The sequence below is a fragment of the Lepidochelys kempii genome, chromosome 4 (assembly GCF_965140285.1).
Source record: "Lepidochelys kempii isolate rLepKem1 chromosome 4, rLepKem1.hap1, whole genome shotgun sequence".
NCBI classification, from domain to species: Eukaryota; Metazoa; Chordata; order Testudines; family Cheloniidae; genus Lepidochelys; species Lepidochelys kempii.
Window position 1 is genome coordinate 84,594,184 of NC_136383.1, and position 16,589 is coordinate 84,610,772.

General features: G+C 40.1%; 1 protein-coding gene across 8 annotated transcripts in view; it reads right to left on the reverse strand.

Moving 5' to 3' along the window:
- Window positions 1-16,589, reverse strand: part of MICU3 (mitochondrial calcium uptake 3) — a 149,468-nt gene that overhangs the window by 123,908 nt on the left and 8,971 nt on the right. For all 8 annotated transcript variants that reach the window (XM_073341941.2, XM_073341937.2, XM_073341940.2 and 5 more), the window contains exon 2: window positions 1,027-1,180. In XM_073341941.2, the coding sequence (XP_073198042.1) occupies window positions 1,027-1,180 (154 nt within the window). The remainder of the gene's footprint in view (window positions 1-1,026; window positions 1,181-16,589) is intronic.

Consider the following 16,589-nt stretch of genomic DNA (forward strand, 5'->3'; position numbering starts at 1 on the left):
TAAGCTGCATTAACTGGTTTTGCCAGTTCCCTGGTGATGGTTTCAGCCCTCTTTGTGCTGTTGACTTTAGAAAGAAGGACTTTGACAACAACTCAGGTCAGTTATCGTAAATCACTCCTAAGCAACACAAGGCATTCACTTTTCCCAGGATGTTACTGAATGTTACTACCAGAGCATTCCAAGTTTGAGAGCCAGAAAATCAAGCCAGTTAAGAATGTTCTGCGTTTGTACAGTGCCTAGCACCCTGGAGTGCTGGTCCATGATTAGGGATCATAGGCATTACAGTAATACAAATATTATAATAATAGACAGTAAAGTTGTGTCCTACTACTCAGTCTGCCTGTGCATTTATCTTTTGGTGTTGAAACTGACATTTATAACAAATCAACTAAAGCTGTGTTAAAAGTGGAAAACAAACTATCAGGGAGCTTCTTCTGTGAATCTGTAAATGCAGAAAATTGATTCCTGCAGGGTCTGAGGTTCTTGCTCAGAATGTTATTTGCTCTTTGGCCATGAGATGCCTTACATAATCTTGAAAGAGTGAAAAATAAAAACAAAATAGATTACAATTCAAAATGGTGAAAACTGCAATACAAAACTATCCTGGACAGTGCTCAGGGAAAAAAGCATTTTCTACACTGTGAGAAGGACACAAGAGTTCTACAGCAGTACTAGCATATTCAAAAAGAAGCTGGAATTGAAACTGTCAGTACAAATGAACTTCAAATTCTGCATGCCTATTATGCAAGGTGTGCCCTATAAGACAATACAAAATGTTTAATTAAAGACTTCTAAGGGATTAAAAAGGAATTACAAAATTGGCTTTAATTTAAGGGCAATCAGTATGAGAAACCCTATAAACTTTTTGGATACCATTAAAATGTATTCTGCATTCTCCTTTTGGATTCTCAGCAGTTCCTTTTCATATCAAGTAAAACAGAAACAGTAATTTAAAATAAGTTGAAAGATAACATGCATCTTCAGCATTTAAAACAGGAATTGCATCCATACCAAAATCCTACTTACGTTTGGGTGCATCACTTGTAACAGACTGAATGAAGTCATATGGGGTCATATATAATTGGCCTTCAAATTCTAAACTGGCAAATATACGAAACCGTTGCTCTCGAGAAGTTGCATAAAGGTCCAGATCTTCAAGGTCTAATCTGCTTTCTGTGATCTTAACAGAAAAAAAAGTATGAAGGAAAAGATGTTCTATTACATTCAACACTGTCTTCAAGACTCACTATAAAGCAAGTTGTAAATGTAAAAGGTGTAAAGTTAAATGCATGCATAAAAGTTTTGCAGGATAAGGGCCTAAGGTTACCAACAGGGTCTTATTAATCTTATTTTGTAAGTTTCAGCAACATACTTCCTTTAGACATGAAAACTGGCAAGCTTAGGACAAGTCTACACTTAAAATGCTGCATCAGTGCAGCCTCACTGATGCAACTGCACCGCTGTAGTGCTTTAATGAAGACACTAAGCAGAGGGAAGAGAGCTCTCCCATTGGTCTAGTTAACCCACCTCCTGGAGAGGCGGCAGCTAAGTTGATGGGAGAAGCTCTCGTGTCTACATAGCGCTCTCTACACAGGGGTTAGATCAGTATAACCATGTCGCTCAGCGGTATACACCAGATCTTACTGTCAGACAAGAGGAAAACTTTCACTATGTTGATTTGGAGAGAAAAGTTCAAGGGTACCTTTGAAAAACTCACAAAAGTCTAACAATAACTGGAAGACAGCTTGGGAAACAAACTTCAGATAATACTTAAAACTTGTACACAGGACAATTTGAAAGAAAACATGCAATGGGAAGGGGAGAAAATACTTTCTTTTTTTTTTTACTTCCATGTGTAAAGTGCAAGTGTCGACAATTTTATATGCAAGAGGTTCTACAGATGTAAACTTTCTATGGATATCCTGGATTCAATAGCTAGTACTATCAACACTGTTATACTTTGTGAGGAACAAACAGAACTCCTCTAAAGTTAAGAAACAGCTTAAATGGCATAACTTCATATGAAGTTCTGAAGTTTGTAAATGCCTGGAGTACTTGAACTCTTGGGATACTGCCAAAGACCTTTCATCTCATCGTGTGGCTGCAGGTGGACATTCCACCCCCTCAGCTCTCTCTCACACTCACACACACACAGAAATATGTATTAGTGTTGATTGGCATATTGCTACTATCAAGTGACTCTATAACTAACTAGAGTAAAATAACAAAGGATATCAATCCTCATGGTTCTCTTTTCTATTCGCACTGTTTAACCTGATAATATAATATTGATTTTGTGAGACATGCACCTGCACCCCTAACTGCCAACTGCTGCTTGTAAACATTCCTTGGCCATGTAGCTAGCCATATGCTTCTATGGAGGCAATATCAAGAAGGAAAAAATAGTATTTCAACCTGTTCATCACAAATGCAGAGAAAAACAACAGCTTAAAAATGAAGAGCAATGACACAGTTAACTTTTAATAGTATTTAAAAATCAGAAAGCAATATCTAAGCAATAAAACAGCTAGAATGTCACTCTACCCTTTTATTCATTTCACAGACATACCACTGAGTTAGTTTTGCCACCTAAGCAATTTTGAAACTATTAAGTCAAAGACAACAATTAACAGATCTTAAACAGTAGTTCATTTTTTTTAAACCACCCAAGAAACTAGCCACAGAAAGTTTATTTTTAAAGAGGAGTCCAAACACTTCCAACAAAGGGAACAAGCTTAAGAGATGTTTGCAGTTAGTGTCCACCAAGAGATAACAGTCTTAAACTACAAATGGAAGGTATTTTTTCAGAAATCTTTGTAAGGGTGAGGTTTAGATTTCAGTGATTAAAAGGAAAAGGCATATTTACTGGGTGGTCACAAATGTAGGCTTTCTTGAGTTCTGATTTCCAAAATGCAAACATTTAGTCACCTGAAAAAGTAACACATAAAGTAAAACTACAGGGGTGAAATAAAACCAAGCTGCTTCCAACTTGTAGCCCTCCCAATGACTAAATTGGTGTTGTAGACCAGATGCAGGGCTGGGCTCATAAATGGCTGAGTGTCAACAATTGGTTGAAAATTTCTCTTTGGGAACACATGACAACAGTTACTTTGGACTGTAGGTCAGAAATAAAACAAACCAAACAGCCAAAAATAAAATACATATAAAAATAAAAATTCAACCTCATTAGGGACAATCTAGATGAAGTTGCTGTCAAATTTTTCAATTTCTACACTTGTAGATATGTTAAACAAGGGTCCTGTACAAGTACCACCACAGATTTATCTTGAAAGACTATATGCAGTCACTTGTTATGCTGCCTCCTCAGTTCCTAGCAGAAGAAGTTAAAATAATTGGCTATGTAAAGCTATTCTATCACTTGGCAAAATAGGTGAGAAACTTTTTGTGACCTGAAGGAAATAATCCATAATCTATGTTGAGAAGGAGGAAGGAGAACTGAAAAAAAAATAAGTGCATCAAGTATTTGCTTCTGCCAATTGTTAACAAGTTCTGTGGAAGTGAACTTCTTATGAATCACTTTCTCACCTCCAAGACAACTCACAAACTGCAAAATTAGGAAGCCAATAAATTTCTCAGATTCAGAGACTCTATTAGGTTGAGAGAGAGCCTACAATTCATACAGCAGTATCATGCAATTCAAAATTTTTTATTTTTAGAAATCATTGTATCCAAGATTACAAGGACTATCAGTCCCCCACTATCCTCCCATGAAGAAAGTGAAGCTGCTTGATCCTCCTTACTGGATATCCCTCTTTACTGGAGATCCCTGTCTGTGTATCTAGGGCATATTTAATAGTATTTTGGGGACAAACAAGACCTCTTCTGTGCAGTGCAAACCACACACACAGGGCTCCTTCCAGAAGGTCCAAATATTTTTCTACATTTTAGGTTAACATTTCTATATATTTTAAAATATATCAAAACAATCAAATTTAAATTTAGAAAAAATGTTTGCTACGGACAAAGTAATAGTTTATCAGAACTGCCATTAAGAATTTTTTTAAGATCACATATAGGCTGACATTACAGTCTTGAGAAGTGACTGTAACTGTGGCATTTTGGGATCCCAAGTTTTAACATTTTCCAGTGCTTTCCAAATCAAATGTACAAGGATAAGATGTGTTTTCTAACTGCCTGCCCTGCAAAGTCACCATGTAATGAGAATGGAAAGCTGGGTTCTTTCCTTCTTGGACATCCATCAGCAGTAATAAAAGATCCTGCAGGCCAAATTGTGCTCTCAAATTATACACATGCAAACCAGTTGCATTCAGGTTATGCTTTCAGTGAAATTTGTGCAACCCATCCTCTTCAGTGTGTTTGCACAGATGTAACAGATTATCCCTAAAATCAGAGTTTTAGTTAACAATTCTGTTTATGATATATATGAAAAAAGAGAATCCAGATCATTCCCTCTTAGTTTGTGCAACTTCTGCAGGGCTAGAGAGTGGACAATTATTTTTAGCACTAATATTAGCAGATACAATTCTGAATACACACAGGAAACAAGCATAAGTGCCATTTTTGCCCCGTCATCTTTCAGAGTAGGATTGCATTTTAAGAATTTACTAAACAAGTATAATCATAATAGATCACTTAGGAAGTTTTAGCATACTTTTCTATTCAGATGCAGTACTTGGAGGATATGTTGAGGTTCTGTGCACTTTGAGCAATTCAGACCATATCAAGTAGTGTTGCTTATGTTTCCATGGAGACACTTCCAACCGTATTTACTGCATTGTCAGACACATACTTTAACATTTCTTAAATGCTGAGTGCTACAATAAAAATAAAGTGACACCCAGTACTCAAGGAAGTTGGCCGGGAACCTCAGCCAACGGGAGCTGCAGAGGTGGTGCCTGCAGACAGAGGCAGCACACAGAGCCCCTTGGCCACGCCTCCCCCTAGGAGCCAAGGGATGTCGCCACTTCTGGGGAGCCCCCCACCCAAGATAAGCGCTGCCAGGGCCCTCACCCCTTCCCACGCCCCAGCCCTGAGCTCCCGACCCAAACTCCTGCTGCTGCTGCAGGGTGGGGAGGGGCGGTGGCCCGAGACTGCCCCAGCAGCGGCCAGTGCGGCTGGCCCAGGGCCCACCCAAGCTGCTCAGGTGGCCCTTGGTTCCGTCATACGAGCCACTGCAGAAGTCACGAAGGTCATGGAATCTGTGACTTCCATGACCTCTGTGACAAACTCGCAGCCTTAGTTATGCTACAAGTTGCTCCCTGTCTACTTAACTCAAGCACATTCTGGTGCACCTATGACCGCATAAGTCTCAGAGTTGGGGAAGTTTTACTGAAGCAGCGCGAGCACCAAAACAGATGGATCATTCAGTAAGATTCACAAAGCCAGGTAAATTCTAAAGGAAAGTACAGTGGTGTTGACAAAGTAGGGGGGTAAGAGTCAAAAAGACTCCAATTTCTATTTGAAGTTTTTAAAGCTTATCCAAACCAAATCTCTTAGTAATTATCGGCAATCTTCAAAAACTTTCATGAAAGCATATCTCTGACAAATAAAAGAAAAAAAGATTTTTCAGACTTCTATTTACTAATCCTCTTGGCAATCTTGTCTACTACTTACAATGATCTTATATCATGTTATAGTTCTGTGCCTTTTAAAAACTGGACGTGGCCATTTCCCTTAAGTGCACTGTCACGAACTTCTGATTAGCAGTTTTATCTCAATTTTATGAATAGCAGGTTAGTTCTGGTTTACCTCATCAGCTGACCTGCTTCGCTTAATAGGATTTACCAAAAAACAAACAAAATCTACAACACTTTTTCTTTCAGCCTCAAAATTAACGTTTCTATTCACAAGCAAGAATCTTTTTTTAAACAAAGTATTAGGGTTGAAAGTATGTTTTAAGGGAGTCTCACTGACACCCAAAAACAAACAGTATAAAAGCCCCAAACATTAAAAATCTGGAACTGAGGGACTTAGCCAGTTAAGTTAAGGGACTAAGCCAGTTGCCAGCTGTCATGTAAACCTTCATCATTCTCTATCACGTCATGACTTATATGGTCAACCCAGTTTTTAATGTTGGGGTTTTGGTCTCCTTATACACCGTTTTTAAAAATAAAAGATAAATTTTCCTTATAAAAGTTAATACTTTTTTGGCAATGTTAGGTTGCCACTGTAACATACTTTCAAACAACTCTTTTTAATGAAGTAACTGTTTCTGAATTTCCTTAGAGTTTTTATTTAGGGGGTTATTTCTTGTGGGTGTTTTGTTTTGTTTTATTTTTTTCTCAAAAGAGTGACATACACCAAACCTATTTAAATTTTTTAAGGTAAGCGGGAGGGAAGTCCTTCTTTGACAGACCCTTTTGGAGACTAGCAATTCCGTAGGAGATAGGTTTCAGAGTAACAGAAGTCTTCTGCAGTTTCCACAGTATGCATCTGACGAAGTGAGCTGTAGCTCACGAAAGCTTATGCTCAAATAAATTGGTTAGTCTCTAAGGTGCCACAAGTACTCCTTTTCTCGTAGGAGATAGGTTAGTGTTAGAAAGGGAAAGTGGGTAGGAAATGGAAAAGTAGATAGTGGTGGGAAAAGCTTTTATCCATATTCAAAGCTTTAAAGTATTTAAAGCTTTATATCCAGAAAGTTAAGCATTTTAAAGTTTCACATGAATAAAATTGCTCTTCTTGATCCCCTACACTCCATCATCTTACAACCTGACCTCTTGTCATATTGACATCCATGTCTTGCCAGTACTTTTTCTCCTTACCAGTGTGCTCACTCCTCCCATACAGACCTCTATTTTAAAACCCGAGAGCCTGGCCACTCTCCATATACCACCCCCACGCCCAATCCTAAACCTCCAGTTCATGTCCCTCCAAGTTTCACCCCCAAACTCCCATACCATCACTCTCCAGCTCAGCACGGGAGCAGCATAAGGTCAGTTTATACTGATAAAGTTAATTTTAAACACTGTTCTGTATACACATGAAAACAGATCTACAGAAACACAGCCATAGCCAAAAGTAACAGGAAAGAAGCATCGTGGCCCTTGGCACACACACCTTTGAGCTTTTCCCTTTTCTGGCCCAATTTGCAGGGTGTCAGGATGTATTGTCCTGGCTTTCTTCTGCCTAGTCCAGAAACAAAGCCAAAGCTTGGTTAGCTTTAGCTGAGAAGGAAAACAAACAGCCCTAAATTTAAAATCTCTTGCAATAAGTACAGATTAATGGTCAGTTCCTCCTTGCTGCCCCGGGTTGGGCCTGGTTTATTGAACCTGTTTCCTGTTTGGGAAGGGATGGAGAGGTAGAAAAAGCAACCATATGTGTACCTCCTCTTTGTATCCTTGCTCTAATGAGTCCCTAGGTACGCCCTCCCGTAATTACCTAAGAATGGGTTACAGAATCATAGAAATTTAGGGCTGGGGACTTTGTCCTCTGATGTTAGTTGGTGCTAAACTGAAGAAAAATGGACCCTGATGCATATGCTGGGGGACTGTCCAACAGTCAGGCAGCTGTGGAAAGAGACAGACACAATAATTAAAATAACGCTTGGCTTCAGCAACCAAACCTCAGCTGAAAATTATATCATAGGTTACACATGTACTACGCTGATTCTTGAGGGCCGCAAAGATTGTCAAACCCATAATTTTACAAAAATGAAAGAGTAGGCTTATTCCCAGACTAGAGCAGTGGTATTCAGACGTGTCTGAATTGTAGTGAAGGAAGAGTAACTCATCGATGCAGAGACCAAGTAAATAAATTTGAAGACATTTGGACCATGTTTCTTGATACATTTGAATAAAGATTGCTGAGATAGCGCAAACAATGCCAGACATCTCCCCTCCCTTGTGCCCCCGCTTTCCCTTTTTGCCTGTTTGTGAAGGTCTCTGTGTGTGTCTTTTTCCTCCACCCTAACATGTTCTAGCTGTGTATTATTGTCTGATTTTGTAGTGTCTCTTCTTGAAGCTTTGACACATTGCATAATTCCACTGATAGCTTGTGAAATGTGTGGCATTTGATAACATACAAGCAGTAAGTCATTTAAAGTTGTTTTTTTATTATTTCTTTATTAAACTTTTTTTAAAATTAATCCCAAAAGAAAGAAGCAGAGGGCTGGAAGATACCTCAAGAGGTCACCGAATTCAGGTCCCTACAGTGAAGCAGGACCAAGTATTCTGCAAAATTCTGCATTGTGCAGTGGCGCAGAATTCCCCCAGGAGTAAATCTACTAGTCTTAATTCATTGCTAGTAATTTAACAGTCTTTATCAGAGACTTAGCTGAATAAACATAAAGCGTCTTAATTCAGGTCAACCCATTAGTCCAACCTAAAGCAACAGCCTCCTCCCACTGTCAGCTCCCAGACCCTGAAGAGTCTATTCATTCTCGTAAAGCCATAGTAACATCTTTCTTTAGTCCAAACTTATTAATGTGTTTATACATCAGTTATCTTAATAGCTTTCTATAAGTCGTTTAGTAGTCTCCTTTGACCTAATGACCATCTATATGTGTTGTATTATTGAAGTTGTTCTTATTAGAAGAATGATGCCATTTTCATTTTCTTGCTGCTGCTGTACTTCATCATTTCTTCTTTCAGCTGAGTTTGGTCTTGCAGGTAAGAACTGCAAGTGTCTGATTTAGTCTATACACTTGACCATCATTCAGTTTCAAATAAGGTAGGTTATGCAATTCTCTGCCATGATTCTTTTGATTAAAAAAAGCTCAACTGATATTTAAAATGTATTCCTTCCCTTATATTCTTCTTGGAAAAAAAAGAACTAATAAACTGTGTAGGCAATAAATCTTGCTGTAATGATGTTCTACAACAGGGGTTGGCAACTGTCAGCACACGGCCCATTAGGTAATCCGCTGGGGGCCACAAACCATTTTGTTTACATTGACCATCCGCAGGCACAGCCCGCCACAGCTCCCAGTGGCCATGGTTTGCAGTTTCCGGCCAATGAGAGCTGTGGTAAGCCGCAGGCCGGTGCTGGCTGTCGCTTCCCACATAGCCCATTTGCCAGGAATGGCGAACCACAGCCACTGGGAGCTGCGGGAGGGGGCCATGCCTGCGGACGGTCAACATAAACAAAATGTCTCACGGCCCGCCAGTGGATTACCCTGATGGGCCACATGCCAAAGGTTGCCAACCCCTGTTCTACAATTTAATAATGTCAAAGACACTAATTAAATGTTCAGTATTCAATAATGTCAAATAGGCCAGCCAAGACAAGTACAACAAGGACTGCCACAACATAGTACTTCCACAGTCCATAAACACTGCACAAAGAACTCCCAACACCCCCGCCCTGCCATGGGTTAACAGCTGCACAAATTTCGGGCCTAAGACTCAAAATAAGAGCAATAGGCATCTGACAATATTCACCCACAAGATGGGTTGATTTAAATCACCAAGAGGAAAGCTGGGATTTAAATAATCAATTTTAATCAATTTTTCCATTTGTACTTCAGTTATTTTCTAAGGAAAGGTACAGTCTCATTGGTTAATATAATCATTAAAACCATAAAAAAACATTAAAACATGCCCATTTACCCTAATTATAACCCAATACAACAGTAACTCTTCGATGATATCACACAACTGTATGACAGTGGTCCCCAATGGTGATCGCCCCACACCGAATTGGTTCGCTATGGGCCAGCAGCACTTGGGGGTGGCCAGCTTCCAGATGGCAATTGTGACTTGTTGTCCACAGATATGGCACGCCGCATGCTGCTCTGCTGCCATTGTAGCTCCAGGATTAGTACAGCACATCTCCAAAAAGGTTGCCTTCCTCCCATCCTAAAATTCTCTCACCACAGCTGGTAATCCCAGATCTGCAGGTGAATCCTTTCCTATCAATACATTCTCGTTACCTGAGCTCAGAATCTGCACTGTACACTGTGAAGCTGCTCCAGGAACCAGTCCTCTTCTAGGAGTTCCTCGGTGTCTCTCATCTACGTCCCAGTTCCACCATCACTGAAGACACTCCTGCTACATCTATTCAGTGGTGTGGCACGTGAAATCTCCAGTCAAGTTCCACCAGCTGAGTGCTAAAATACAGCCCAAGCAGCCTGTGTGTATCAGAGGTTGCCAGCATAGTGGTGAGACAGCAATTCAAAAGTGGCACTAGACCACCCATAAAGGTAATACGAAGCAAAGACAGATGAATCATGAGATTTTAAACAATTTTATCTATCCTGGCTTCTGCTAGGCATCCCACAATGCAGTGAGAAAAATTCCATAATGCAGAATGCTCAGCAGTGAAGCATACCCTCTGAGAACACCATGCGGCAAACTGCCCATGTGTACCCAGTGATGTACATTGACAGAGGGAACACCATCCCATGTGCATGCTATTACTGCAGCTTGGATAATGCATGTAACCTTAGATGCAGCAAAAAGCTGCTGATTCTCACACACACACGTAGACAAGCCCTCAGAAAATTTTGAATGGTACACAGCAATAGCATAATAAAAAAAAGCAGGTGACAAATTGATGTTCCTGTCCATATTCCAATGGCATACTTTAAATGTCTCCCCTGTCTAAAAAACACTCACATATACTTCTGCATAAAAGATATTTCACAGCAATTTTTATAAAATGGATTAGTTCATGTCAGCAGTCATAAGTAAACCTACAGCAGCCAAGTGTTCACACATTATGAAAAGTGTTTTCCCTCTAAGATACATTTTACTGTCAGGTTTTCATCATCAGGGAGAATAAAGGCCATTTTGAAAATCAAATCATATTCTGGCAATATCTTTTTGAAGGGACATATGTTTGCCTCCTTACATATTAAACATGTCTTACAAACATCCTGAACACTAAAAAAACTAGCAACCTTCTCAAATGGGGCCTACAATAGTCTCAAAATCAAAGTTATTCTGTATATGTCCTAAACACTTTATGGAGGTGCAAAGCTATTTTACTGTGCTACCTGGGTAGCTCTCACTATAAACAGTTTGAGATATAAACAGCTGAACAACTCTCTGAGATTAGACAGGTACTAGGATGGATATGAAGCCCTAAAGTGAGAAGCTTTATAATATATAAATATACATATATAGCTCTAAAATATGTCCATAAATTATTATGATAATCCCCTACTAAACAGATGGAGGGCCATCTAGCCCCTAACATGTTCCTGAAAGTCACTTCCCAGAAGTATTGTATTTAGAGCAGATAGACTAAAAACACTGATGTAAACACTATTGCAGGCCTTGGAGAATTTTAGTCTTTTCTGATTAAGAGGCATATTTGTACTGTATACCTGGCATTTAGGGAAGCATATTATATTTAGGATCAATCATGAAAATGTTGCTTTAAACAAAAGAAAAAAGAAAGACGTTTTAGAAGATGGATAGTCCTATTATGTAACACGCGGTGTGCTATTACATAGCTACCACTTTTTGCCTTAAATGTGGTGGCATTCCAACAGTGAGTGAGGCAATTTGTGTATGAAACAGTTCACTTGTAAGTTGAGTAATTTTATAAGTGCTTTAGGAGTGAAGTGAAATTATTCTATGTACAATTATTCTCTTTTATCCTTACTTCTCTCTCCTCATTCCCCACTCAAATGGAAATATCAAAAGTGTGAGTGAGTCTCTTGCTGTGTCCATAACTCATTCCTGTCTAGGAGTTCATCTCTATTTTTCCACAGTGGACATAACAGCAAGCCGCAAAGTCCTTGAAACACCTGTACTCACCAAGAGTTCACCATATTTCACCCAAACTTCCCCTTAGGCTTGTTTAATCCCAGGGTTCTCATTTTAGGACTTCATATCCATCCTACTAACTGTCTAATCTCAGAGAGTTGCTCAGCTGTTTATATCTCAAACTGTTTATAGTGACAGCTACCCAGGCAGCACAGTAAAATAGCTTTGCACCTCCATAAAGTGTCCTAAAGCCAGGATCCCATTTTGCACAATAGCATAAAAATTAAACTGCTGCAGTTGTTGTAAACTCTTAATATATTTGAAAGCAGTAATTACAAAGCTATGGCTCAATTTTAATGGAAATAAAGCATTCAGATAATACATTACATCATTATCCTTCCTATAAACACCACAAAGGACAAGTTCACTGCCAAGTGTTTGTCTCATGTTACTTTAGGTCAATAATTCAAAAGTTTCACTCTGGCAAAAGAGCTGGTTTTCCCATGGAGACAAGGTTAATGCCAAATAAAGGATTTGCTGCTTGAAAATTAGGAAAACTGATGCCTACAAGCTGATAATGCTCTAGAAAGGTTACCTGAACCAATTATATCAGTTATCTAAGTTCAGAACAATACATTGCCTTTCACCACCTCAAAGCATCAACAAATAATGTCAAATAGTCTACAGGCTATATAAGGCAAGAAAAAATTGCCCTATCATAAGCCATCTCCACATAAGAGAGAAGACTTCGCTATGCTCCAGATCACATAAGTATTACTTTGGCTTTTTCTAATTGACACAAAGAAAGAAGACTAGCATTTGATTTCACCTAAAGAAGCCACTATTTACTACTAGGAAATATCTTTTGCTAGCAGTCAAACATGTATTCTATTATAATAGTTTAATCTTTTAACAATTATGTTTTAAATGAGCAGATTTCACTGATTTCTTTTTACAAAGTAACCTGTATGAAATCAATGAGGTTCTGTACAAATCATTAAAATAAAAAGGTTTTCAAAGTCTGTACTCAGCTCCCTTCATTTATATTTGGCTTCAGGCTTATTTAATATGCTTCCAAGTAGATAAAAGCAGTATACATTTTATTTTCATGGTGGGTGGCCAACAGGTTAAACATCAAATTCTCTGTGTGGGAAAACCCCAAAGTAGACAAAACTGTTTTGATGCTTAGCAAAGTTCTATTTCTAGTACAGCCAACTCTCCTGCTAACTGATCTCTCTTAAAATATGTGACAAGGATATTATGTGAAAATATTTACAAGCATTGCAAGATGGAATGTATTTAAAATATTGTGTAGAATGACTGGTTTGAATAAGACTTTACAGGAAATCCTTGTGATAAAGTTTAACTAGAACATAACTACAGTGTTCCAAAATAGTAATATTAGCACTAACATTTTACATTAAACTTTTGATGGTTAAAAATTCTGTTCTTCTTTTTCAGCTATCTAGATGTATAAGTTACCAATATTCCATCATTAATATTGATTACGAAAAAAGGTTTAGCACTATATCAATGTGTTAGGAGCAGAATGGTTTGGAATCTGGAATTCTCAAATCCCAGCTTCTCAAAATGTATTCTTTATTATGCTTCTATAGGTGTTTTAGATTACCTGTTTAAGAGAAGTTACTACATTTAAAACACTAGACACACACAAGAGTTAAGTTTCTATTGTTAACTTGCCCACATTGCATATACCACACACACACACAGAGGTATGAATTAATAGCCTACTTAGTAATCAAAAATTTTGTGTGTGTGTGCGCGCTGTAGAGGCAAGTTAATGTTATGAAAACCCTAATTTTTGCATTTCCTGACATTCCTTACAGAACTGGACAGTCCTCTTTGCTTTCAGTTTAAAAGGACTCATAGAACTGTTACTTACCATATGGTTCTTTGAGATGTTGTGGTCAGTATGGTTCCCACTATAGGTGCACATAGGCCTCATGCTGAGGCCAGGGGATTTTTGTTTTGTTTTTAAAACTAGTATCCAGCTGTGCTGTGCATGCAGCCCATTCTGACAGCCCTCAGCTGCAGGATGTTCACGTGTAATTTCAGGTTTCTTGAGACTACATGCCTTGATTTTTGCAGATGGTTCAGATGGGCAGCTCAGCCTGTCCCATGTGTGTCCACATAAAAGCCATCATCATGGAGCGGACCAAGAATGACATGAATTTCCCCAGCCCCCCATATTTACTGGGCCTACCCACAAACCAAGCTCTCAGAGGACTTGAGGTGGGACCATGATCCTGCTATTCACATGAGGTCTGGATGGGAAATATGCATACCTCAGCCACAACTGTAAAGGCCACAGCTGAAGTCTGGCAGGCAGAGTCACATGTGTACACTCTCATGTTCATATGCCACTGACTGCAGATATCTGAACCTGTCCTCTGGCACACAGGTCTTTGCTGATCTGGAGTCACAGCTCTTATGAACTCCCACCTGCAGTAGTATGAGAGATGATTTCTCAGTTCACAAGGAATCTTAGCTGAGAGAACAGGGAAAGGATATATTCCAAGGCTGACAGTCTCCAGGAGCAGGTCGGAACAGATCAGCCAGTCATCCAGGTACAAGCAGATGTGGATTCCTTGTCTTCTTACAGTGTGTTGCAACTACTGCCAGACATTTTGGTGCTGTGGATGCTCTGAAGGGAAGAACCATTATTGGTCACAATTAGGCCCCACTGATAGTCTTAGGTACTTCCTATGGGCCAGGTAGATTGAAATGTAGAAGTACGTATCCTGTAAGTCAAGAGCCACAAGCCAGCCTTGAGAGGGAGAGATGGAATGACAGAGGCAAATGTTACTGTCTCAGGTTCAGGATGGTATGTAATATGTTGAGTCTCCTCAGGTTGAGGATTGGAGAAAACCCCTTTCTTCTACAGAATGAGGAAATCCGAGAAGTCTCTTCACTTGAGCTATTTTGGGACCTGCTCTATGACTCTTGGATGAAGCAATTAAGCTACTTCTGGTTTTGGTGGGCTCTCATAAGACAGGTCCCTGAAGAGGGAAAGGGGTAAAGAGTGGAATTAAATGTACACACACCTCTAACACCTATCTGACTAGGGTGACCAGCTGTCCCGATTTTATAGGGACAGTCCAGATTTTTGGGTCTTTCTTATATAGGCTCCTATTACTCCCCACCCTCTGTCCCGATTTTTCACATTTGCTGTCTGGTCACCCTATATCTGACTCATGTCATGGCAGACCATGCTCACTGGGATGGGATGAGGCAGTTTCCAAAAATTGTGCTCTCTCAATTAGGTTTGATGTGGCTCTCAACTGTCTCATCAAATCTGCTCATGTGTAAGACTATAATTCTGTCATGGAGGTCAGAGATTCCACGACTTTCTGGGCCCGCCCAAACAGAGGTCCAATGGCCAGCCCCATCCCACTCTAACAGCTGAGCAGTGACCAGGCCTGGGCCAGCCCTAACATCGTCTGGGGTTAGGTCAGCCTCTCTGGGGCTGGAGCAGCAGCAGTCAGCCCTGCCGCAGGAGCAGCAATGAGGCTGGAGCAGCTGCAAGCCCTGGCAGAGCTGTTTTTACCCCACCCTTGGGTATTTTTAGTAAAAGTCAGGGACAGGTCACAGCTTCTGTGAATTTTGCTTATTGCCCAAAACCTGTCCCTGACTTTTACTAAAAATACATGTGACAGAATCTTAACCTTACTCATGTGTCATAGGAGCAGAGTATGTTGCTGAGGAAGGCAGGTGCCCCTGTTGTGTCTTGGATGCCTCTTGACATGGTTGTCTGCATTGGCAGGGCATGTGCATTGTTTCAGCTGGGGCTGAGGACTGTAGAGCTTCTGGTACAGAGCAGGGGTGTACGAAGGGTAGCTTGAGTCCTTCATGAAGCACAGAACATTGTCTATCCACTTGAACACCTCTGAGCCCTCAGTTATGGCCTGCAACTCTTTTGGGCTGGAGCCATGATGCTCCATAGTCACCACGGTTGCCAGACTTAGTTTGTGCCAGCAGAGACTGCTATCTTAAGAAGTGCTCCTTAACCCCAGCCCTTGACATTGTGCGAGGCTTGGTGAACTTCTCTCCAGACTCTTTGCAGTGTCTTTTTTTTAAATGAGAGAATAGTGAGCTTCTTCTTGAGCTTCTGCCTCTACACTCAGAGCAGTCTGTCTAGGTACTTCACTTTGATATTGGAGATGTTGGTGTCAGCTTCAGTGCTGAGGTCCTCTTTGATGCTAGGCATGTCAGTTTGTACCAGGGCTGATGTCAGGGCCAGATCTTTCCTTGGTGCCATCTTCTCCATGCTAGTCTTAGGCATTGCCTGCCTGCTCAAGAGGATGTTGGATGATACTGGTTTATCCACCAGTAGGATTCTGGAACTAGTTTCCTCCGTGTCTGACGGACTCGCTTCTTGCAACTTGTTTAGCAAAGAGAGACAAGCACCCTGAGCATCTGCTTGAAATATGTGATTTCCCTAAGCACAAGAGATACCTATTATGTCCATCCTGAAAAGGGATTAGTCCAGTCCAGGATGAACAGGGCTTGAAGCATGCAGGTTTCAATGTCACCATATTAAGGAACCCTGTACAGGGGACAGGATGTACAGAGAGGTCTACACAGTAGAGTGCGGTCCATATGGGTCAGATTAGTTCCCAGTAGTCAAATATTATAGATTGGAAGTACATCTAAAGAAGTTTAGCCTGAACTAAGAATTAACAGGTTAGAAATTCATTGGTACCATCTTGCTGCCACAAGCAGCAAAAGGGAACTAAGAGAGTATCACAGGCATGATGTTCTTTACGCCCTCACACAGGAGCAAAAGGAAGCACAAGAGTGGTCCCAATGGACACTGTAAAAAAAAATCTGGTCTTGTGTGCAGAAGGTACATTGGTGCTTGCAGTGGGATCCACACTGACAAATACATGAAGAATATGCAAGTTTGTACTGAAATTAAAAAAGACACCAAGAAAT